The sequence below is a fragment of the Rhinoderma darwinii genome (assembly GCF_050947455.1).
Source record: "Rhinoderma darwinii isolate aRhiDar2 chromosome 3 unlocalized genomic scaffold, aRhiDar2.hap1 SUPER_3_unloc_6, whole genome shotgun sequence".
NCBI lineage: Eukaryota > Metazoa > Chordata > Amphibia > Anura > Rhinodermatidae > Rhinoderma > Rhinoderma darwinii.
The window spans coordinates 298,703-317,552 of NW_027461749.1; the positions used below are offsets into that span (position 1 = coordinate 298,703).

Consider the following 18,850-nt stretch of genomic DNA (forward strand, 5'->3'; position numbering starts at 1 on the left):
AGTGCTGTCAGTATAGGGAGTAATAGTTTATATAGAGTGCTGTCAGTATAGGGAGTAATAGTTTATATAGAGTGCTGTCAGTATAGGGAGTAATAGTTTATATAGAGTGCTGTCCGTATAGGGAGTAATAGTTTATATTCAGTGCTGTCAGTATAGGGAGTAATACATTATTTAAGATGAAGTCTACGGAGATGGATTTTCTGTTCTGCCGCAGGTGACTTGTGAAATGCTAATGATGTTGATTTTGTCTACACTTTGCAGATATCCGGGATAGTGGGAAGAAGCCAGTCATGATGTTTATCCATGGAGGATCTTACATGGAGGGTACTGGGAATATGTTTGACGGTAGTGTCCTTGCCGCCTATGGCAATGTGATTGTGGTCACTATGAACTACAGACTGGGAGTTCTCGGTATGTCAACGTTCTGTGGGTAAAAGTCTTCTCCATTAATCCATAGGCATGAAAATAAGTCACCCCTTGTTCTAAACTGCTGCCGACCTTTATGTACTGTAGTAAATGTGCTGCGTGTGGTAAGAAACCTACATGATAGAATGATGAACGCGGCCGGTGGTGGAAGACGTGTCCCATCTTCAAGATGCCACCTGGTTCTTCTTCTACTGAAGGACAAAAAATGTGATAAAGGAGCAGCTTGATTATCTGCACTGATAGACCCCACCATCTGAGCCATGCCTGAAGGTTCCTCGTCACCTTCCACTATCAGAATTCATAATGAACTCAGACGTAGAAAAAAAATCCTTGGTCCCTAGAGATGAGCTCTGACCCTTACATTTCTGAATATGAAGGACGTGTCTGGTAAAATGATTCCTTATTGTTGTCTTTTTCTTATCTCTTAGGCTTTTTAAGTACTGGAGAGCAGGCAGCCAAAGGAAATTATGGTCTACTGGACCAGATTCAAGCCTTGCGTTGGCTAGAGGAAAACATCGGCCATTTTGGAGGAGATCCTGAGAGAATCACCATTTTTGGGTCAGGGGCTGGAGCCTCATGTGTCAGTCTTCTCATCCTCTCCCACCACTCGGAAGGTCAGCACATTCGTAGAAGTAATTCCCGACTTTTGATCATAAAATCCTCATAACCAGGTGGTAGGATGATCTCACACCTCATTGCCTCCATGTGGCCTCAATGCTTGTATAATTCCTGTAGGGTCCGCACCAGGCACAGTACGGCAGTCTCCCACTGGCAATACTCTTTAGCCTTGATCAGGGGCGTAGTTTGTCCTCTTGGGTACCTGATGCAAAATATGTAACAGGAATCTCCGACCCATCACATGGCGTTTATGCCACTTCTGTCCTCTTATGTGGCAGAGAGGCCTTATTATCCCCACATATTGCCCCATCTACAGTTGTGTCACTGGACGTATATCTCTGGATCTCTATGGATCAGGATAAAGCAAAAGGATTTACAAAGTATTCTCTGCCAGTCCTGTACAGAGTCCCTATAGTTCCCTATTAAGGAGCTATAGCTTCATAATAATCCCCCATTGAAGTAATGCATAATGAATAAAGAGAAGTTTGTGGCGTGAACGATAGTAAACGCGTCGAGCTGTGGAGTCCCCGTCCCTTCCGCTAGCTCCATCGTGATTTTTTACGCATTTGCGACTTTTCTACTTTCAGAAAAGCGACATAGAAAAGTTGATAAATTTCCCCCGTTGTCTTGTAGCTTCTGTCTATGCAGAAAAGATGGCGGTTGTTAAAAAAAACTGACTCGGAAGGTCAAGTTACTCCGGGTCCCTTACAGAAGTCGAGCTTTTTCCTCCGCTGCTTCCTTCTCACTCCACACCGGAGTAGGTTAGGCTATGGCAGGACCGTGGGGCTGCCGAGGACAGTCCTTCATGGGTCGCAGGCTTCATTACTGCTGATGAATGCTTATGCCGCTGTTTGCATACCTTATAGTAGGAGATATATTTTTGGGGTTTCTCGAAAGGAAGTTTTGACTAATTTCCCCATATATAGGCTTCATTAAATAGAAGTGTGTGTGTGTGTATCTGCGTAACATCAGAAAGACTATCTGTAATTCCGATGCATGAACCTTCCCGGGCCATGCGTCATCTAGCTGCTACATAAATTCTCTTTGTGTCCTTCCTCCAGGACTTTTCCAGAAAGCCATTGCACAAAGTGGGACTGCCATCTCCAGCTGGTCTGTCAACTATGAACCTCTGAAGTATACTCGTCTATTAGCAGCCAAAGTCGGTTGTGACTACACTGACAATGCGGAGATGGTGAGCTGCCTCAGAAGAAAGCCCTACAGAGATCTGGTAGATCAGGATATCCAGCCCGCTAGATACCATATTGCTTTTGGACCCGTCGTGGATGGTGACGTGGTCCCAGATGACCCAGAGATTTTAATGGAGCAGGGAGAGTTCCTAAACTATGACATCTTGATGGGAGTGAATCAAGGTGAGGGTCTAAAGTTTGTTGAAGACACTCTGGAAAGTGAAGATGGAATATCCGCCAGTTACTTTGATTTTACCGTGTCCAATTTTGTGGACAATCTCTATGGCTACCCAGAGGGAAAAGATGTTCTTCGCGAGACTATCAAGTTCATGTACACAGACTGGGCAGACCGTGACAATGGTGACATGAGAAGAAAGACTCTACTGGCTTTGTTTACCGACCACCAATGGGTGGCACCAGCTGTGGCAACAGCTAGATTCCATGCTGAATACGAATCACCTGTCTACTTCTATGCTTTTTACCACCGATGCCAGGCTGAAGGAAGACCTGAATGGGGAGAGGCGGCTCATGGAGATGAAGTGCCCTACGTCTTTGGTGTTCCCATGGTGGGAGCCACAGATCTTTTCCCATGCAATTTCTCTAAAAATGATGTCATGCTAAGTGCTGTGGTCATGACTTACTGGACCAACTTTGCTAAAACTGGGTGAGTTGTCATAGTTATTGTCCAGAACTAACAAACAATAGATTGTCTTCTCCTTGTCAGTCAATGCATAGAAGATGGAGTCACACCTAGAAAACGAAAAGATACAGTTGTCCACTTATAATTTCCTACCCGTGTCTCCATACCTCCATCTTCTGTTCATGGTTCTACTTTCACCATGAACTCCTCAGGACTTCCAGTTCCTCGTGTTTGCCACCAGCAATCCCACCTATTCCTCCATACCTTCACCAGCAATCACATCTCGGCAAATCTCCATCCTAACAATACACCTTCATCTTCTGCTTCTTAAAGTGCCTCCATAACCTCTCTGCCACCACCTCCGTAATCCTGCATACCTTCATCTCTTGATGCTTCCAATACCATATCTCTGTTACCCTCAACCATACCTACTCCTCTTTACCTTTACAGGTATCCTATAAAAGTCTCACATATGTATTCTTCTAAGATTGCACTGCTGATCGTTTCTATAACCAACCATGCCTTTAACCTCCAACTTCTGAAGCCCGGTTACGGCAGGGGTAAAATTGTCTCTGTGATCACCTACATTAGTCTAATTTTGAAACTTGCCCAATTTCTTACCCTTTTACTGCCACGACAATTTTCACACTTTTGTACAATTTCGCACCAAAGCGGAACGTTATAAAACGTATATAAAACTCCAAAAATAATGCACATTTGTGGCTAAGAGTCTGACCCAAGCAGAGCCTGAGACACGAAACCCCTCCTAAATATAACAGTTCAGGATGTGTAGAGTCCATGCATGTCACGTATGTCTATATCTACATGCATATATATATATATATATATATATATATATATATATATATATATATAGCTTCGCATAATCACCAGAAATTAAGAAACCAAAAATTTCTGCGATCAATTTCCTGATTAGGCGCCAGCGGTTGATTAGATCTATAACTGCTCCTTTATTCACTCCCGTATGACATATTACATACAACCTTGGCAGTGAGAGGGTTAATGTATATCATCCAACAATCAGAGGTTTAGGCTTGGCCCGGGCATGTTTGGTTTTTCCTGCAAAGTGTCTAATGCCGCCCTCTATATACGCTTCTGTATAGATTTTCCCCCAACATTGTGTGGTTACCAGAATGTATGTGATTTCAGTTTCGTCGCGCTACCGCTAGGATCTCATTTTCTTTTTTTGTCTTCATTTCGATTGTAGGGATCCCAACCAGCCCGTTCCTCAAGACACTAAGTTCATCCACACAAAGCCCAATCGCTTTGAAGAGGTGGTATGGACAAAGTTCAATCCAAAGGAGAAGCAATATCTACATATTGGCCTAAAGCCTCGCGTCAGGGACAACTACCGTGCCAACAAGGTGGCTTTTTGGTTGGAATTAGTCCCTCACCTTCACAACCTGAATACAGTCCAGCACCCTTCGACCACCACCAGATTACCCCCCTACAGCACCCGCTGGACACCCGGTTCCAGGACAAACAGCGGAAGTACCACCCGACGCCCACATTCCACACTTCCTCCTGACGGGGATGATGATGAGATGGTGGAACGACCTCGATTTTCTCCCTTCCCTGGCGACACTCGTGACTATTCAACAGAGTTAAGTGTGACAGTAGCCGTGGGAGCTTCACTCCTCTTTCTCAACATCTTGGCTTTTGCTGCTCTTTACTACAAAAGAGATAGACGTCACGAACTGCGGCAGCGGAGACACAGTCCCGGGCGAGGAGGTGCCCCTGGCAATGACCTGGCACACCATGGACCAGAAGAAGAGCTTATGTCACTTCAGATCAAAAGAGGTGGTGGAGCTCCAGATCTTGAACCACTAAGGCCCCATGATATACTGCGGCCAGCTTGTCCTCCCGACTATACATTGGCACTGAGAAGGGCCCCTGAGGACGCTCCACTCCCACCACCACCTCCACCTCCTTCCTCCATCATGGCTCCAAGTACCATTTCGGGGCTACCCTCATTACATCCATTCAACACGTTCCCCACTACTGCCCACAACAATACCCTTCCTCACCCGCATTCGACCACAAGGGTATAGTGGTGCTAGACATCTCTCCCTCGACCCACATGCTGCCCCAGTCTCCCCCTTCCTGTTACGAACAGCTATGCTGGCTTTCTGGGCCTACCAAGCCTGAGCTGGATTTTGCCTTATGGCAGGGGATGGGGTAGATAAAATGACTTGTTTATAATGAGGGAGCAAGAAAAAGAACTACCCACGCTCCCCGTGCCCCTACTTCTCCTCCTCAGGCTATAAAGACTGCTCCCAGTGATCAACCATCAGGTCCGGGAAACCTGAACTGGAATCTCTGCCTATGTCATGGGGGAAACAGGGTCAAAAAAGGGGCAGTTATTTAATGGGATTGTAGGGGAAGAAAAAAGTGTTTTGATCAAATAAATTATACCCCCGACTTCTCTTTTTAGAAAGGGATGGGGGGGTTGGCTACGGGAGGAACAGAGGTCTACTTGATTAGGCCAAAGACCTCCAGTGACTCACTCCTACACCGGCTTTATTATTTTTATTCAAGGACAATGTTCATTTGATGGGGACATTACACTGGGTGGGGGCATCACAGATACCCTTATTCTGGTGTGTTCAATGCACTGAATCTTCAAGGACTAAAACTGCTCCCCAACAGCTGAAATTACCATCACAGGAAGATGGGGGTGTCCCTTCAAAGGAGAAGAGGGCAGAGGGTGAATGTATTAGGGAGGGGTGAATGCATGAGAGGCCAAATTGAAGCCCCTTCCTCGTAACACACACAGTGCCAATGATCCCTTCCTCCTCTCAGACTAGCCGGGTTGGCTCGTCAGTAACTTTGGGGTGTTCGAAAGATTTAAATCTGTTCTGCCTCTCCACTGCCATAGTCCCAGGGTGCCTGGGTAGAAAAAGAGGGGAAGGGAACTGTAAGTGTGCCAAAATAAGAGAGAGGGGGTTTCTTATAAGACAGATCTTTATCTTTTTTTCCGAAATTATGTTTGTCCTCAATTCTTCTCTGCTCAGTTTTCTCTTTAATCTGCACCCCCTCATTTATTTTAAATCTTCCCTGCCAAGATCAGCCCCATCCAGATCCCCGTATTTTCTACTCGGTCCTTCTCCACTCCACCAATTCTTCCTCCACAAAACCGGGCACGAGGTTTGTAATCAGAAGCACATTGAGATCTCACGTTCCCGCTGCGGATGTGGGTCAGATAAATAAGGAGTATGGAGCAGCGATGGGAGATTGCAGCAGTCAGTAACCAGGAGATTATGGAGAATGAGATGACAGATCCTGTGATTCAACGTCAATCGCTGCAGGGTCATAATAACCTTAAGATTTCTATAAATGAAATCGTCAGATACCTACACCCCGAAAAGATTCCCTCAGGATTCCTACAAGTTACATCAGTGACTCCTCATGTGATAAGATAATAGGGTCACACAGGATTCCTATAAGTTATAGGGTCAGTGACTGCTCTGATGATGAGGAGATAATAGGGTCACACAGGATTCCTATAAGTTATAGGGTCAGTGACTGCTCTGATGAGGAGATAATAGGGTTACACAGGATTCCTATAAGTTATAGGGTCAGTGACTGCTCTGATGAGGAGATAATAGGGTCACACAGGATTCCTATAAGTTATAGGGTCAGTGACTGCTCTGATGATAAGGGGATAATAGGGTCACACAGGATTCCTATAAGTTATAGGGTCAGTGACTGCTCTGATGATGGGGAGATAATAGGGTCACACAGGATTCCTATAAGTTATAGGGTCAGTGACGGCTCTGATGAGGAGATAATGGGGTCACACAGGATCCCTATAAGTTATAGGGTCAGTGACTGCTCTGATGATGAGATAATAGGGTCACACAGGATTCCTATAAGTTATAGGGTCAGTGACTGCTCTGATGAGGAGATAATGGGGTCACACAGGATTCCTATAAGTTATAGGGTCAGTGACTGCTCTGATGAGGAGATAATAGGGTCACACAGGATTCCTATAAGTTATAGGGTCAGTGACGGCTCTGATGATGAGGAGATAATAGGGTCACACAGGATTCCTATAAGTTATAGGGTCAGTGACTGCTCTGATGATGAGATAATACGGTCACATACAGGGTCCCTATAAGTTATAGGGTCAGTGACTGCTCTGATGAGGAGATAATAGGTTCACACACAGGATTCCTATAAGTTACAGCGTCAGGAAAAAGGGACAATTGGCCAAAGGACTCCACCAGCTAGATACCTCCACTAACTGGGTACCTTCACCATCTAGAGACCTCTGCTGACTTGGTCCCTCCACTACCTAGAAACTTCCAGTGACTGGGTACCTCCAACACCTCGAGATGTCCTCTGACTGGGTACCTACACAACCTAGGAACCTTCAGTGATTGGTCACCTCCACCACCTAGAGACCTCCAGTGACTGGGTAACTCCACCACCTAGAGATGTCCTCTGACTGGGTACCTCCACCACCTAGAGACCTTTACTAACTGGGTACCTCCACCACCTAGCGACCTCCACTGACTTGGTAACTCTACCACTTAGAGACCTCCACTAAATTAGTACCTCCACCAACTAGAACCCTCCACTGACTGGGTACCTCCCACCACCTAGAGACCTCCACTGACTGGATATCTCCCCCAGCTAGGGACGTCCTCTGACTGGGTACCTCAACCACATAGGGACCTTGACTTATTGGTCACCTCCACTATCTAGAGACCTTCACTAACTTTTACCAACTAGAGATCTCTACTGACTGTATCCTTCTGCAACCTAGGGACCTCCACTGACTAGGTACCTCCATCATCTAGAGCCCTCCACTGACTGGGTACCTCCCACCACCTAGAGACCTCCACCGGCTGGATATCTCCCCCACCTAGGGACATCCTTTGACTGGGTACCTCCACCACCCTGAGACCTCTACTGACTGGATATTTCCACCACCTAGGGACATCCTCTTACTGGGTACCTACACAACCTAGGAACCTTCAGTGATTGGGTACCTCCCACCACCTAGATACCTCCACTGACTGGATATCTCCCCCAGCTAGGGACGTCCTCTGACTGGGTACCTCCACCACCTTGAGACCTCTACTAACTGGATATTTCCACCACCTAGGGACGTCCTCTCACTGGATACCTCCACCACATAAGGACCTAGACTTATTTGTCACCTCCACTAACTGGGTACCTTTACCAAGTAGAGATCCCTACTGACTGGGTCCTTCTGCAACCTAGGCACCTCCACTTACTAGGTACCTCCATCATCTAGATACCTTCACTGACTGGGTACCTCCACCACCTAAACACCTTCGCAGACTGGGTACCTCCACCACCTAGAGACCTCCACTGACTGAATATTTCCACCACCTAGGGACGTCCTCTCACTGGATACCTCCACCACATAGGGACCTTGACTTATTGGTCACCTCCACTATCTAGAGACCTTCACTAACTGGGTACCTTTACCAAGTAGAAATCCCTACTGACTGGGTCCTTCTGCTACCTAGGGACCTCCACTGACTAGGTACCTCCATCATCTAGAGACCTCCACTGACAGGGTACCTCCACCACCTAGAGACCTCCACTGACTGGGTAGCTCCACCACCTAGATACCTTCACTGACTCGGTACCTCCACCACCTAAATACCTTCACAGACTGGGTACCTCCACCACCTAGAGACCTCCACTGACTGAATATTTCCACCACCTAGGGACGTCCTCTCACTCGATACCTCCACCACATAGGGACCTTGACTTATTGGTCACCTCCACTATCTAGAGACCTTCACTAACTGGGTACCTTTACCAAGTAGAGATCCCTACTGACTGGGTCCTTCTGCAACCTAGGGACTACCACTGACTAGGTACCTCCACCACCTAAATACCTTCACAGACTGGGCACCTCCACCACCTAGAGACCTCCAGTTCCCTCAAGCACTTGCCAGATTCTTCCATCAGCAGGCCATTAAGTGAGGCAGAAGAGATTACAGAGCTTCTGCTAATATTTATTACTAAGGGTTGGAGCCCCGTTCTCTTCCTTCAGAGCTCCAATGCTCCATATGCCTCCATTGCTGACTAGAAGAAATCCAGTGACTGGGCATTCATGTTTATTGCCATAGGGAGAGGGTCATAAGCCACTGCCAGACTCCACCGGCTCATGTAAAAATACATGTCTTTGTTTTCCCCAGCAGCAGAAATTAAGGACCAGTCAAGCTGCCCCCATATCTATTAGATCGTTGGCGAACCTGACACTGGAGGGGCTTGCTGACAATTGTCGAATTTGTCTTTCTAGCTTAGTTATCCGTGCCATTGGAAACAAGCTCTGATCCCATGACATGAGCAGTAAATCCGCCCTTCTGTTCTGATAACCCCCCCCCCCCCCCGACTTGGCCATAGAATACAGTGGGTGAATCAATTCGCAAACGTGGCATAGGATGGTAGAAGGACCAACCGAATTATCAGCAGACATTTGCCATCTCAGAGCATCTTGTCCTCTGCGGTGACTGGTTCAGAGGAGAACTGATGAGAAGACAATGGTTTGTGACTGGCCCTGGTGCTGAAGCTCTGCTGTAACTTGTATGAATCCTGCGTTAGGTTCTACGCTCCAATCACAGACAACTAACGAGAATCCGATGTATGTGCTGTGGGCTGCTGTCCGGAACGGCGCACCAGAGAAGCCCCCTCCCCCTCACTGACCTTAAGATTTATATTATATAGATTGTTCTATAATTAAAGGGACATATGGAATATATAAATATATATAAAGTATATATGCACAGGATGGAGCACACAGATGTGTGTATATGGACACACGCTATACATATGTATGCACATACGTGTGTGTGTGTATATAGGTATAGTCGTCCGTGGCATTGTACTAGCCGTGGGCAGAGTACAATGGCGCAGACACCTACATATCAATATGTGTGTAAATATACATGACAAGAAGGCACAGGAGATGCCTTATTGCCTTTCTAGGTCCTGGCGCTGAATTGGTTAACTACTGGCACTTTTTTTTTCCATTTTCTTGTTTTTGGGATCTTGGACTGAAATAAAAAGACAAATTTTGGTGACGATGTGGTTGGTCTTTATTAAGCAGCGGAAGAAGGGAAACATCTCAGTGGAGACATTTTAATCCGTCGCAATCGCCACCCGCCGCACACGTGACGTGGATGGGACGTAAAGGGATACTTAGCGCTCCCCTCTTACACTTACCTATTCTACTAGGCTAAAAACGAGTGAAGCGCATCCGAAAACCGGTCCATACATCCATAAAAACCGCCACTTGTTGCATTTAGCCGACGATGCCTTTCGCTTGGGAACTCACAATTACAAACTGGGGCGGATTTCTTAATAATGGCATAAAGACAGAGGTGCTGGTCAGAAGAGGCGCCAAATTCTTCAATGAAGCTGACGCGGTTTGCCATTAGACTCCTTTCTCTCCTTTTCACCATTTGGGTGGGAGACTTTAGACCAGTATTCTGGGATTTAACATACAAGAGTACAGAAACGATATAATAAAAATCACCTGAACATAAAGGCAAAAGAGCCATAAAAATAAAAAGGAATAAAGTAAAGAATGCCGAATGTCCTACTAATCAGATCAGCGAGAGATCCCGATAAGGAGAACAGCTTGAATTTGGACATTACTGTGATCTCGGGTGCATCTCCTGTGTCCAGGGGCGGAGCTAAAGTTTTATGGGCCCCGGTGCAAGAATTCAGCTTGAGCCCCACTACTCCTCCCCAACACCACCAGACCCCTGATCATGTCTATGCCCAGCCGCCTTGCCCAACACCCCCCATGGATGCCCCCACAGTATAATGCCCCCACACAGTATAACGCTCCCCATAGCTGCCCCCAAAGTATAATGCCCTATAGCTGCCCCCACAGTATAATGCCCCTATAGCTGCCCCCACAGTATAATGCCCCTATAGCTGCCCCCACACAGTATAACGCTCCCCATAGCTGCCCCCAAAGTATAATGCCCTATAGCTGCCCCCACAGTATAATGCCCCTATAGCTGCCCCCAAAGTATAATGCCCCTATAGCTGCCCCCACTGTATAATGCCCCTATAGCTTCCCCCACAGTATAATGCCCCCACACAGCATAATGCCCCCAATAACTGCCCTCCACACAGCATATTTCCCCGATAACTGCCCTTCACACAGCATAATGCCCCCATAACTGCCCTCCACAGAGCATAATGCCCCCATAACTGCCCTCCACTCAGCATAATTCCACAACTGCCCTCCACACGGTATAATGCCCCCATAACTGCCGTCCACACAGCATAATGCCCCCATAACTGCCCTCCACGGAGCATAATGCCCCCCATAACTGCCCTCCACTCAGCATAATGCCCCCATAACTGCCCTCCACACAGCATAATGCCCCCATAACTGCCCTCCACGGAGCATAATGCCCCCCATAACTGCCCTCCACACAGCATAATGCCCCCATAACTGCCCTCCACACAGAATAATGCCCCCATAACTGCCCTACACACAGTATAATTCCCCCATAACTGCCCTCCACACAGCATAATGCCCCCATAACTGCCCTCCACACAGCATAATGCCCCTATAACTGCCCTCCACGGAGCATAATGCCCCCATAACTGCCCTTCACACAGCATAATGCCCCCATAACTGCCCTCCACAGAGCATAATGCCCCCCATAACTGCCCTCCACACAGCATAATTCCCCCATAACTGCCCTCCACACAGCATAATGCCCCCATAACTGCCCTCCACACAGCATAATGCCCCCATAACTGCCCTACACACAGTATAATGCCCCCCACAGTAATAATGCCCCCTGTAGCTGCCCCCACAGTAAAATGCCACCCATAGCTGCCCCATACAGTATAATGCCCCCCATACAGTATAATGCTCCTATAGCTGACACCATATTAGCCCCCCTCCCATACCCAGTATAATGCCCCCTATATGTGCTTAATAGAAAAATAATAAAATATCCTTCTCCTCCCTTAGCCGTCAGCTCCTTGACCCAGCATTGAATTCAACTGTATCTGCGTCCTGAGGACACAGATACAGTAGGAACCGGGACCAACCTGGTCAGCACTGTGTGGCAATGGAGGCCCTGTGGACCCCTCAGGCTTAGGGGCCTGGTCGCAACTGAGACCATAGCGACCCCTATAGCTATGCCACTGCCTGTGTCTGACCCAGTGTGTCTCTTGATATGAGATCTTAAAAAGTATTTTTACACCGGCCAAGTGTGGCCGGTGCAGCGAGCGCCGATCATTGAGGCAGTCCGTTGATCGCTGCTCATTTGCTCCTTTCACAAGGAGCTATGTATGGGGGACGATCGCTCATCACTCTGATCGCTCGTCCCCATACATTATCATCATGACGGCAGCGCGTCTCCCGGTTCACACCCCAAGACAATCCAGCGATTGCTCGTTCCTCTGCTGATGGTTCTGTGAACACTCGTTTGCCCGATAATTGGTCAGTATAAAAGGGTCTTGAGGGTCCTAGAAGGAATAAGGTGCAGGACATAAATCAGGCTAATGTCATATCCCCTCGTAGATAATATAACCTCCAAGTTCTAAAGCAGATCCTCAGCGTACCAAACATGAATACGAAATATCCAGAATCTCAGACGAAATTCGGTGGTTTTCTAAGGCCGAAAATTCCGGCGCTTGAGATAAAAGAAGCGACTGAGTCCCCTGATCATAAATACATAGGAGGGGGGGGGGATATTTCAATCATGGATTATGACAGCGATGGCTTTGAACTATGAATTTTGTACTTTCTAGACGACTGCCGCCATCTTCACACCCATCATATGGACTCTCTAGTCGGGCATGTCTTACTTTTAGCACTTTTTTGAGAACTGGAAATCATGTGGAAGTAACGTCCGGCCTCCCTGGGGACTCAGGTCTCCAGCCTTATGGAGTAGTCACTATATAAGAGGACTTACTGATGGTTATCCCATCACATCTACCCAGGAATTTTTAATGTGGATTTTGATTTACCCAATTTTTCGGACTATAAGACGCACCTAGGATTTAGACAACAAAAAATGTGAATTTTTTTTTATTTGTAATACTTTTGCAAAGCAAAAACTATTTGTTAAAAAATATAATTTGTTCTGTTTCACCGCATTCTGAGAGGCATTTTTTGGTACGTATGATTTTTTTTATCACTTTTTATTTCATACCTTTTTTTTTCTTTACATTGTGCTTGGGGAAAAATGGGAATAGGTTTATTTATTAACTTTGAATATTTTTTTACACTCCTGAAAATTTATCAAACTTTTATTATTTTTTTTTTACACATTTTATTACTTCCACTAGGGGACTTGAACCAGCGATCATTAGATCGCTGGTACAATACACTGCAATACATGGATGAGTGATGGAAACAGCATAACTCGCTGAGCTGCGCTGTTTCCGTACCTCCCGACCACCTGACCAGGAAGTGGCCGGGAGACAGCGGAGCCGGGTAAGATAGAACGCGGTTTAGGGGTCCCCGTACTAGGGATAGATGCAGGTCCCAGAGTTGGGACCCGCATCTATCTGACATTTATGACATATCCTGTGGATATGTCATAAATGTCCTTCATGGGAAAACCCTATAATGGCAAGAGACCAAAAAACAGCAAATTGGGCGTTTTAAATTTTTTTTTTTACAGCGTTCACCGAGCGAGTTAGATAATACTGTAATATTGTAATAGTTCAGACTTTTACGGATGCGCGATACCAGTTATGTTAACTTTTATTTTTTCTAACACAATTTTAGGGGAAAAAATAGGAAAAAGGGGGGGGGGGGTGTCTTGAACTTTTAATATTTTTTTTCACTACTGAAAACTTAAACTTGTTTTTTTGCACTTTTTATTAGTCCCCGTAGGGGACTTGAACCAGCGATCGTCAATACACTAATGTATTGCAGTATATTGTTAGTTATATGGACTTTTCTGAAGCCCTTGCCCCAGAGGCAGGCAGAAGGCAGTCCTGGGGGCCTTCATTAGGCCCCGGGATGACATGACGACCATCGTCACCCCGCGATCACGTCACAGGGGGGCCAATGGGCTGTCGGAGGGGGCTAATGGGCTGTCGGAGGGGCCAATGGGCTGTCAGAGGGGGCGGCCCCCACCTTCTAGCGGCTTAAATGCCGCGGTCGCAATTATAATACAGGGTAGATAGAAACATGGGTTTAAGTAATGAAACTAGAATTGAATGAAGGGGTTATAGGAATAAGAGGAAAATAGATACAGATAAAGTGCATGTAGATTAGTACCAGAAGCCTCACTAAAGAATTAGAATTGATAATGATACTATAGACGTAGCTGGATGATGACTGTAGACGTGGCTGGGAGATAATTATAGACATGGCTCTATGATGACTAGAGACGTGGCTCCATGATGACTAGAGACGTGGCTGGTTTATAGCTATATACGTGGCTGGACGATGACTGTAGACGTGGCTTGGAGATAATTATAGACTTGGCTCTATGATGACTAGAGACGTGGCTGGATTACGGCTATAGACGTGGCTGGATGATGGCTACAGAGTAAATAAATATCAGCAGCACAACCAGCAACCAGACCATATGGACCACATAGAAATCCCAACTTCAGGGGGGGTACTAGCAGAAGATAGTCCCAGTGCAGGGGAAATAGCAGATCCAAATAAAGAGAAGGAAACTGCAGCATTCAGTGGAAAAATGTGTCTTTAATTCACCAACACATCACCTGCCATACGGTATGTTTTTCAGCCTGATAAAGTGGTCGGTCCGATCTCTTAATTTCCATTAAACATATGGCATTTACCTCCTACCTGTAAAGGATCTGCCAGGCACAGCTTCGGGGTTAACTCCCAGAACTAATCAGTCAGCACCTGAGGCTACATCCCTGAGACTGACTCCTGCTTCCACCATTCAGGCTGGCAGGCTTAGGAGTGGGAGAACCTATCGTAACCTGGCCAGACTCAGCTAGCTCCCGCCCTCGGTCTATTTAAGCCTGCACTTCCTGTCCCTCGGTGCTTGTGATTCTGTCCTTGTGGTTTCCTGGCCCAGCTACAGCTCCTGCTATTTTTGATCCTGCTCCATACAGACCCTGGCTTACCGACTACTCTTCTGCTTTTCGTTTTGTACCTCGCACACTCCTGGCTTGACTCGGCTCGTTCACCACTCTGGTTGCTCACGGTGTTGCCGTGGGCAACGGCCCCTTTTTCTTGCTTGTGTTCCTTTGTATGTTTGTCGTGTTTGTCGTGCACTTACTGAGCGCAGGGACCGCCGCCCAGTTGTACCCCGTCGCCTAGGGCGGGTCGTTGCAAGTAGGCAGGGACAGAGTGGCGGGTAGATTAGGGCTCACTTGTCCGTCTCCCTACCCCCTGCCATTACATAATCACAAGCCTAATCACAAGCCCATACCTAGTCTACCCCTGGTCCCTGACACCACTATGGATCCCCGTGAGACCCTGGCTCAGCAAATGCAGGGTCTCTCCCTACAGGTCCAGGCCCTGGCTCAGAGGGTCAACCAGCCTGATGCTACCCTGGTAGTTCCCCTCACCCCACCTCTTGAACCCCACCTCAAGTTGCCCGACCGGTTCTCAGGGGACCGGAGGGCTTTTCTCTCCTTTCGGGAGAGTTGTAGGCTTTACTTTCGTTTAAAGCCTCATTCCTCAGGTTCTGAGAGCCAGCGGGTGGGTATAATTATGTCCCGGCTCCAGGAAGGGCCCCAAGAGTGGGCCTTCTCCTTGGCTCCTGACGCCCCTGAAAATTTCCTCCGTTGATTGTTTCTTTTCTGCTCTCGGACTTATTTATGACGAGACTGACAGGACTGCCTTTGCCGAGAGTCAGCTGGTGACCTTACGTCAGGGTAAGAGACCTGTTGAGGAGTATTGCTCTGACTTTCGGAAGTGGTGCGTAGCTTCTCGGTGGAATGACCCTGCTTTAAGGTGCCAGTTTAGGTTGGGTCTGTCGAATGCCCTGAAAGACCTGCTAGTTAGCTATCCCTCTTCAGACTCCCTAGACCAGGTTATGGCTTTAGCGGTACGACTTGACCAACGTCTCAGGGAACGACAACGTGAACGTTTATGTGTTTTCTCCTCCGACACCCCCATGATGCCTCCCGAAGCTCCGTTGCTTCGTTCCTCCCCGTAAGATTCAGAGATACCTATGCAACTCGGGGCCTCCGTGTCCCCCCAACAACGTAGAGAATTCCGCAGGAAGAATGGTCTCTGCTTCTACTGTGGGGACGACAAGCATCAAGTGAACAACTGTCCTAAGCGTAAGATTGCAGCCAGAGAACTTCCGCGTCTAAGTGATCATCGGGGAGGTCACTTGGGCGCACAGGTATTTTCCGTAAATATGAAACGTACTAAGATCTTGCTTCCCTTTCAGGTCTCTTTTGGTGGTAGGTCTGCTACCGGCAGTGCCTTCGTGGATTCAGGGTCCTCTACTAATATCATGTCTGTGGAATTTGCTATGTCCCTTGCTATGCCTCTGATTGATTTGCCTAAACCTGTCCCGGTAGTGGGTATCGACTCCACTTCTCTTGCTAATGGTTATTTTACACAGCATACCCCTGTTTTTGAACTCCTTGTTGGCTCCATGCATTTGGAGCAATGCTCTGTACTGTTGATGCAGGGATTATCGTACGATTTGGTTCTAGGTCTTCCCTGGTTGCAGTTGCATAATCCCACGTTTGACTGGAATACTGGGGAGCTAACCAAATGGGGTAATGAATGTTGTACGTCATGTTTTTCTGTTAATTCTATTTCTCCCCCTAAGGAGGCGAATACGCTACCCGAGTTTGTTCAGGACTTCGCTGATGTTTTCTCTAGGGAGGCCTCCGAAGTGTTACCTCCTCATAGAGAATACGATTGCGCTATCGAATTGGTACCAGGAGCTAAGCTTCCTAAGGGTAGGATATTTAATCTTTCTTGTCCCGAACGTGAAGCTATGAGAGTGTATATCCAGGAATCCCTGGCCAAGGGTTACATTCGTCCCTCTTCTTCTCCGGTAGGTGCTGGCTTCTTCTTCGTGGGGAAGAAGGATGGTGGTCTTAGGTCATGCATTGACTACCGTAGCCTGAATAAGTATAAAAGAGTATCCGGCACACCAATATAGAAAAAAAGGTATTTTTTATTTTGTTTTTGTTTCTAATGCCAGTGGCAGAGTGCGACGTTTCGGTCTAGGTGACCTTCATCAGGCACTGAGCCGTGCTGGGCAACTGAATTGACGAGCGCTAGTGGTGCTGATAGCGGCTGGCCGCTGTATCATGAGCGCCATGATACAGCGGCCAGCCGCTATCAGCACCACTAGCGCTCGTCAATTCAGTTGCCCAGCACGGCTCAGTGCCTGATGAAGGTCACCTAGACCGAAACGTTGCACTCTGCCACTGGCATTAGAAACAAAAACAAAATAAAAAATACCTTTTTTTCTATATTGGTGTGCCGGATACTCTTTTATATTTATGTTTGGGTTGGGCCCCTATCCGTGCAAAACCTCACCCTTCCACGTATCTGGTGCTATCTGAACCTTTACACAAGTAGCCTGAATAAGGTCACGGTAAGGAACCAGTATCCCCTTCCTTTGATTCCTGATCTCTTTAATCAGGTTCAGGGGGCCCAATGGTTTTCTAAATTGGATCTACGGGGGGCGTATAACCTTATTCGCATCAAAGAGGGGGATGAGTGGAAGACTGCGTTTAACACGCCCGAAGGCCATTTCGAATACCTCGTCATGCCCTTTGGGTTGTGTAATGCCCCTGCGGTCTTCCAGAATTTCATAAATGAGATTTTGAGAAATTACCTGGGGGTTTTTCTCGTAGTGTACCTTGATGACATACTGGTGTTTTCCAAGGACTGGTCCTCCCACATTAAGCATGTCAGGAAGGTGCTCCAGGTCCTTCGGGAAAACAAACTGTTTGCCAAAACCGAAAAATGTGTGTTTGGGGTACAGGAGATTCCATTTTTGGGTCAAATCCTCACTCCTCATGAATTCCGCATGGACCCCGCCAAGGTTCAGGCTGTGGCGGAATGGGTCCAACCTGCCTCCCTGAAGGCGTTACAGTGTTTTTTGGGGTTCACTAATTATTACAGGAGATTTATTGCTAACTTCTCGGTCATCGCTAAGCCCCTTATGGACCTCACTCGCAAAGGTGCTGATCTCCTCCACTGGCCTCCTGAGGCTGTCCAGGCTTTTGAGGTCCTTAAGAAGTGCTTTGTCTCGGCCCCGGTGCTGGTTCAGCCCAACCAAATGGAGCCATTTATCGTGGAAGTTGACGCATCTGAGGTGGGAGTGGGGGCTGTCTTGTCCCAGGGTACCAGGTCCCTCACCCATCTCCGCCCCTGTGCCTACTTCTCCAGGAAGTTTTCGCCAACTGAAAGTAACTATGATATTGGCAACCGCGAACTCTTAGCCATTAAATGGGCATTTGAAGAGTGGCGCCACTTCCTGGAGGGGGCTAGGCACCAGGTAACGGTCCTTACCGACCACAAGAATCTGGTTTTCCTAGAATCTGCCCGGAGGCTAAACCCGAGACAAGCTCGATGGGCGTTATTTTTTACCAGATTACATTTTTTGGTTACCTATAGGGCTGGGTCTAAAAATATTAAGGCTGATGCACTGTAGCGTAGCTTCATGGCCAGCCCTCCTTCGGAGGAAGATCCTGCTTGTATTTTGCCTCCAGGTATAATCATTTCCTCGATCGATTCTGATTTAGTCTCTGATATTGCTGCTGATCAAGGTGCAGCTCCCGGGAACCTTCCTGAGAACAAGCTGTTTGTTCCCCTGCAATTCCGGCTAAGGGTACTTAGGGAAAATCATGACTCCGCACTATCTGGCCATCCAGGCATCCTGGGTACCAAACACCTCATTACCAGAAATTATTGGTGGCCTGGGTTGCCTAAAGACGTTAAGGCCTACGTCGCCGCTTGTGAGGTTTGTGCTAGGTCCAAGACTCCCAGGTCCCGACCAGCGGGCTTACT

General features: G+C 47.3%; 1 protein-coding gene across 1 annotated transcript; it reads left to right on the forward strand.

The window, feature by feature from the left end:
- Positions 1-261: 261 nt before the first annotated feature.
- On the forward strand, positions 262-9,958 carry LOC142683553 (neuroligin-2-like). Its single transcript, XM_075847405.1, has 4 exons — positions 262-411; positions 855-1,040; positions 2,106-2,895; positions 4,100-9,958. Exons 1-4 carry the CDS (start codon positions 291-293, stop codon positions 4,941-4,943), a joined length of 1,941 nt encoding a protein of 646 aa, XP_075703520.1. The 5' UTR covers positions 262-290; the 3' UTR covers positions 4,944-9,958.
- Positions 9,959-18,850: the final 8,892 nt, after the last annotated feature.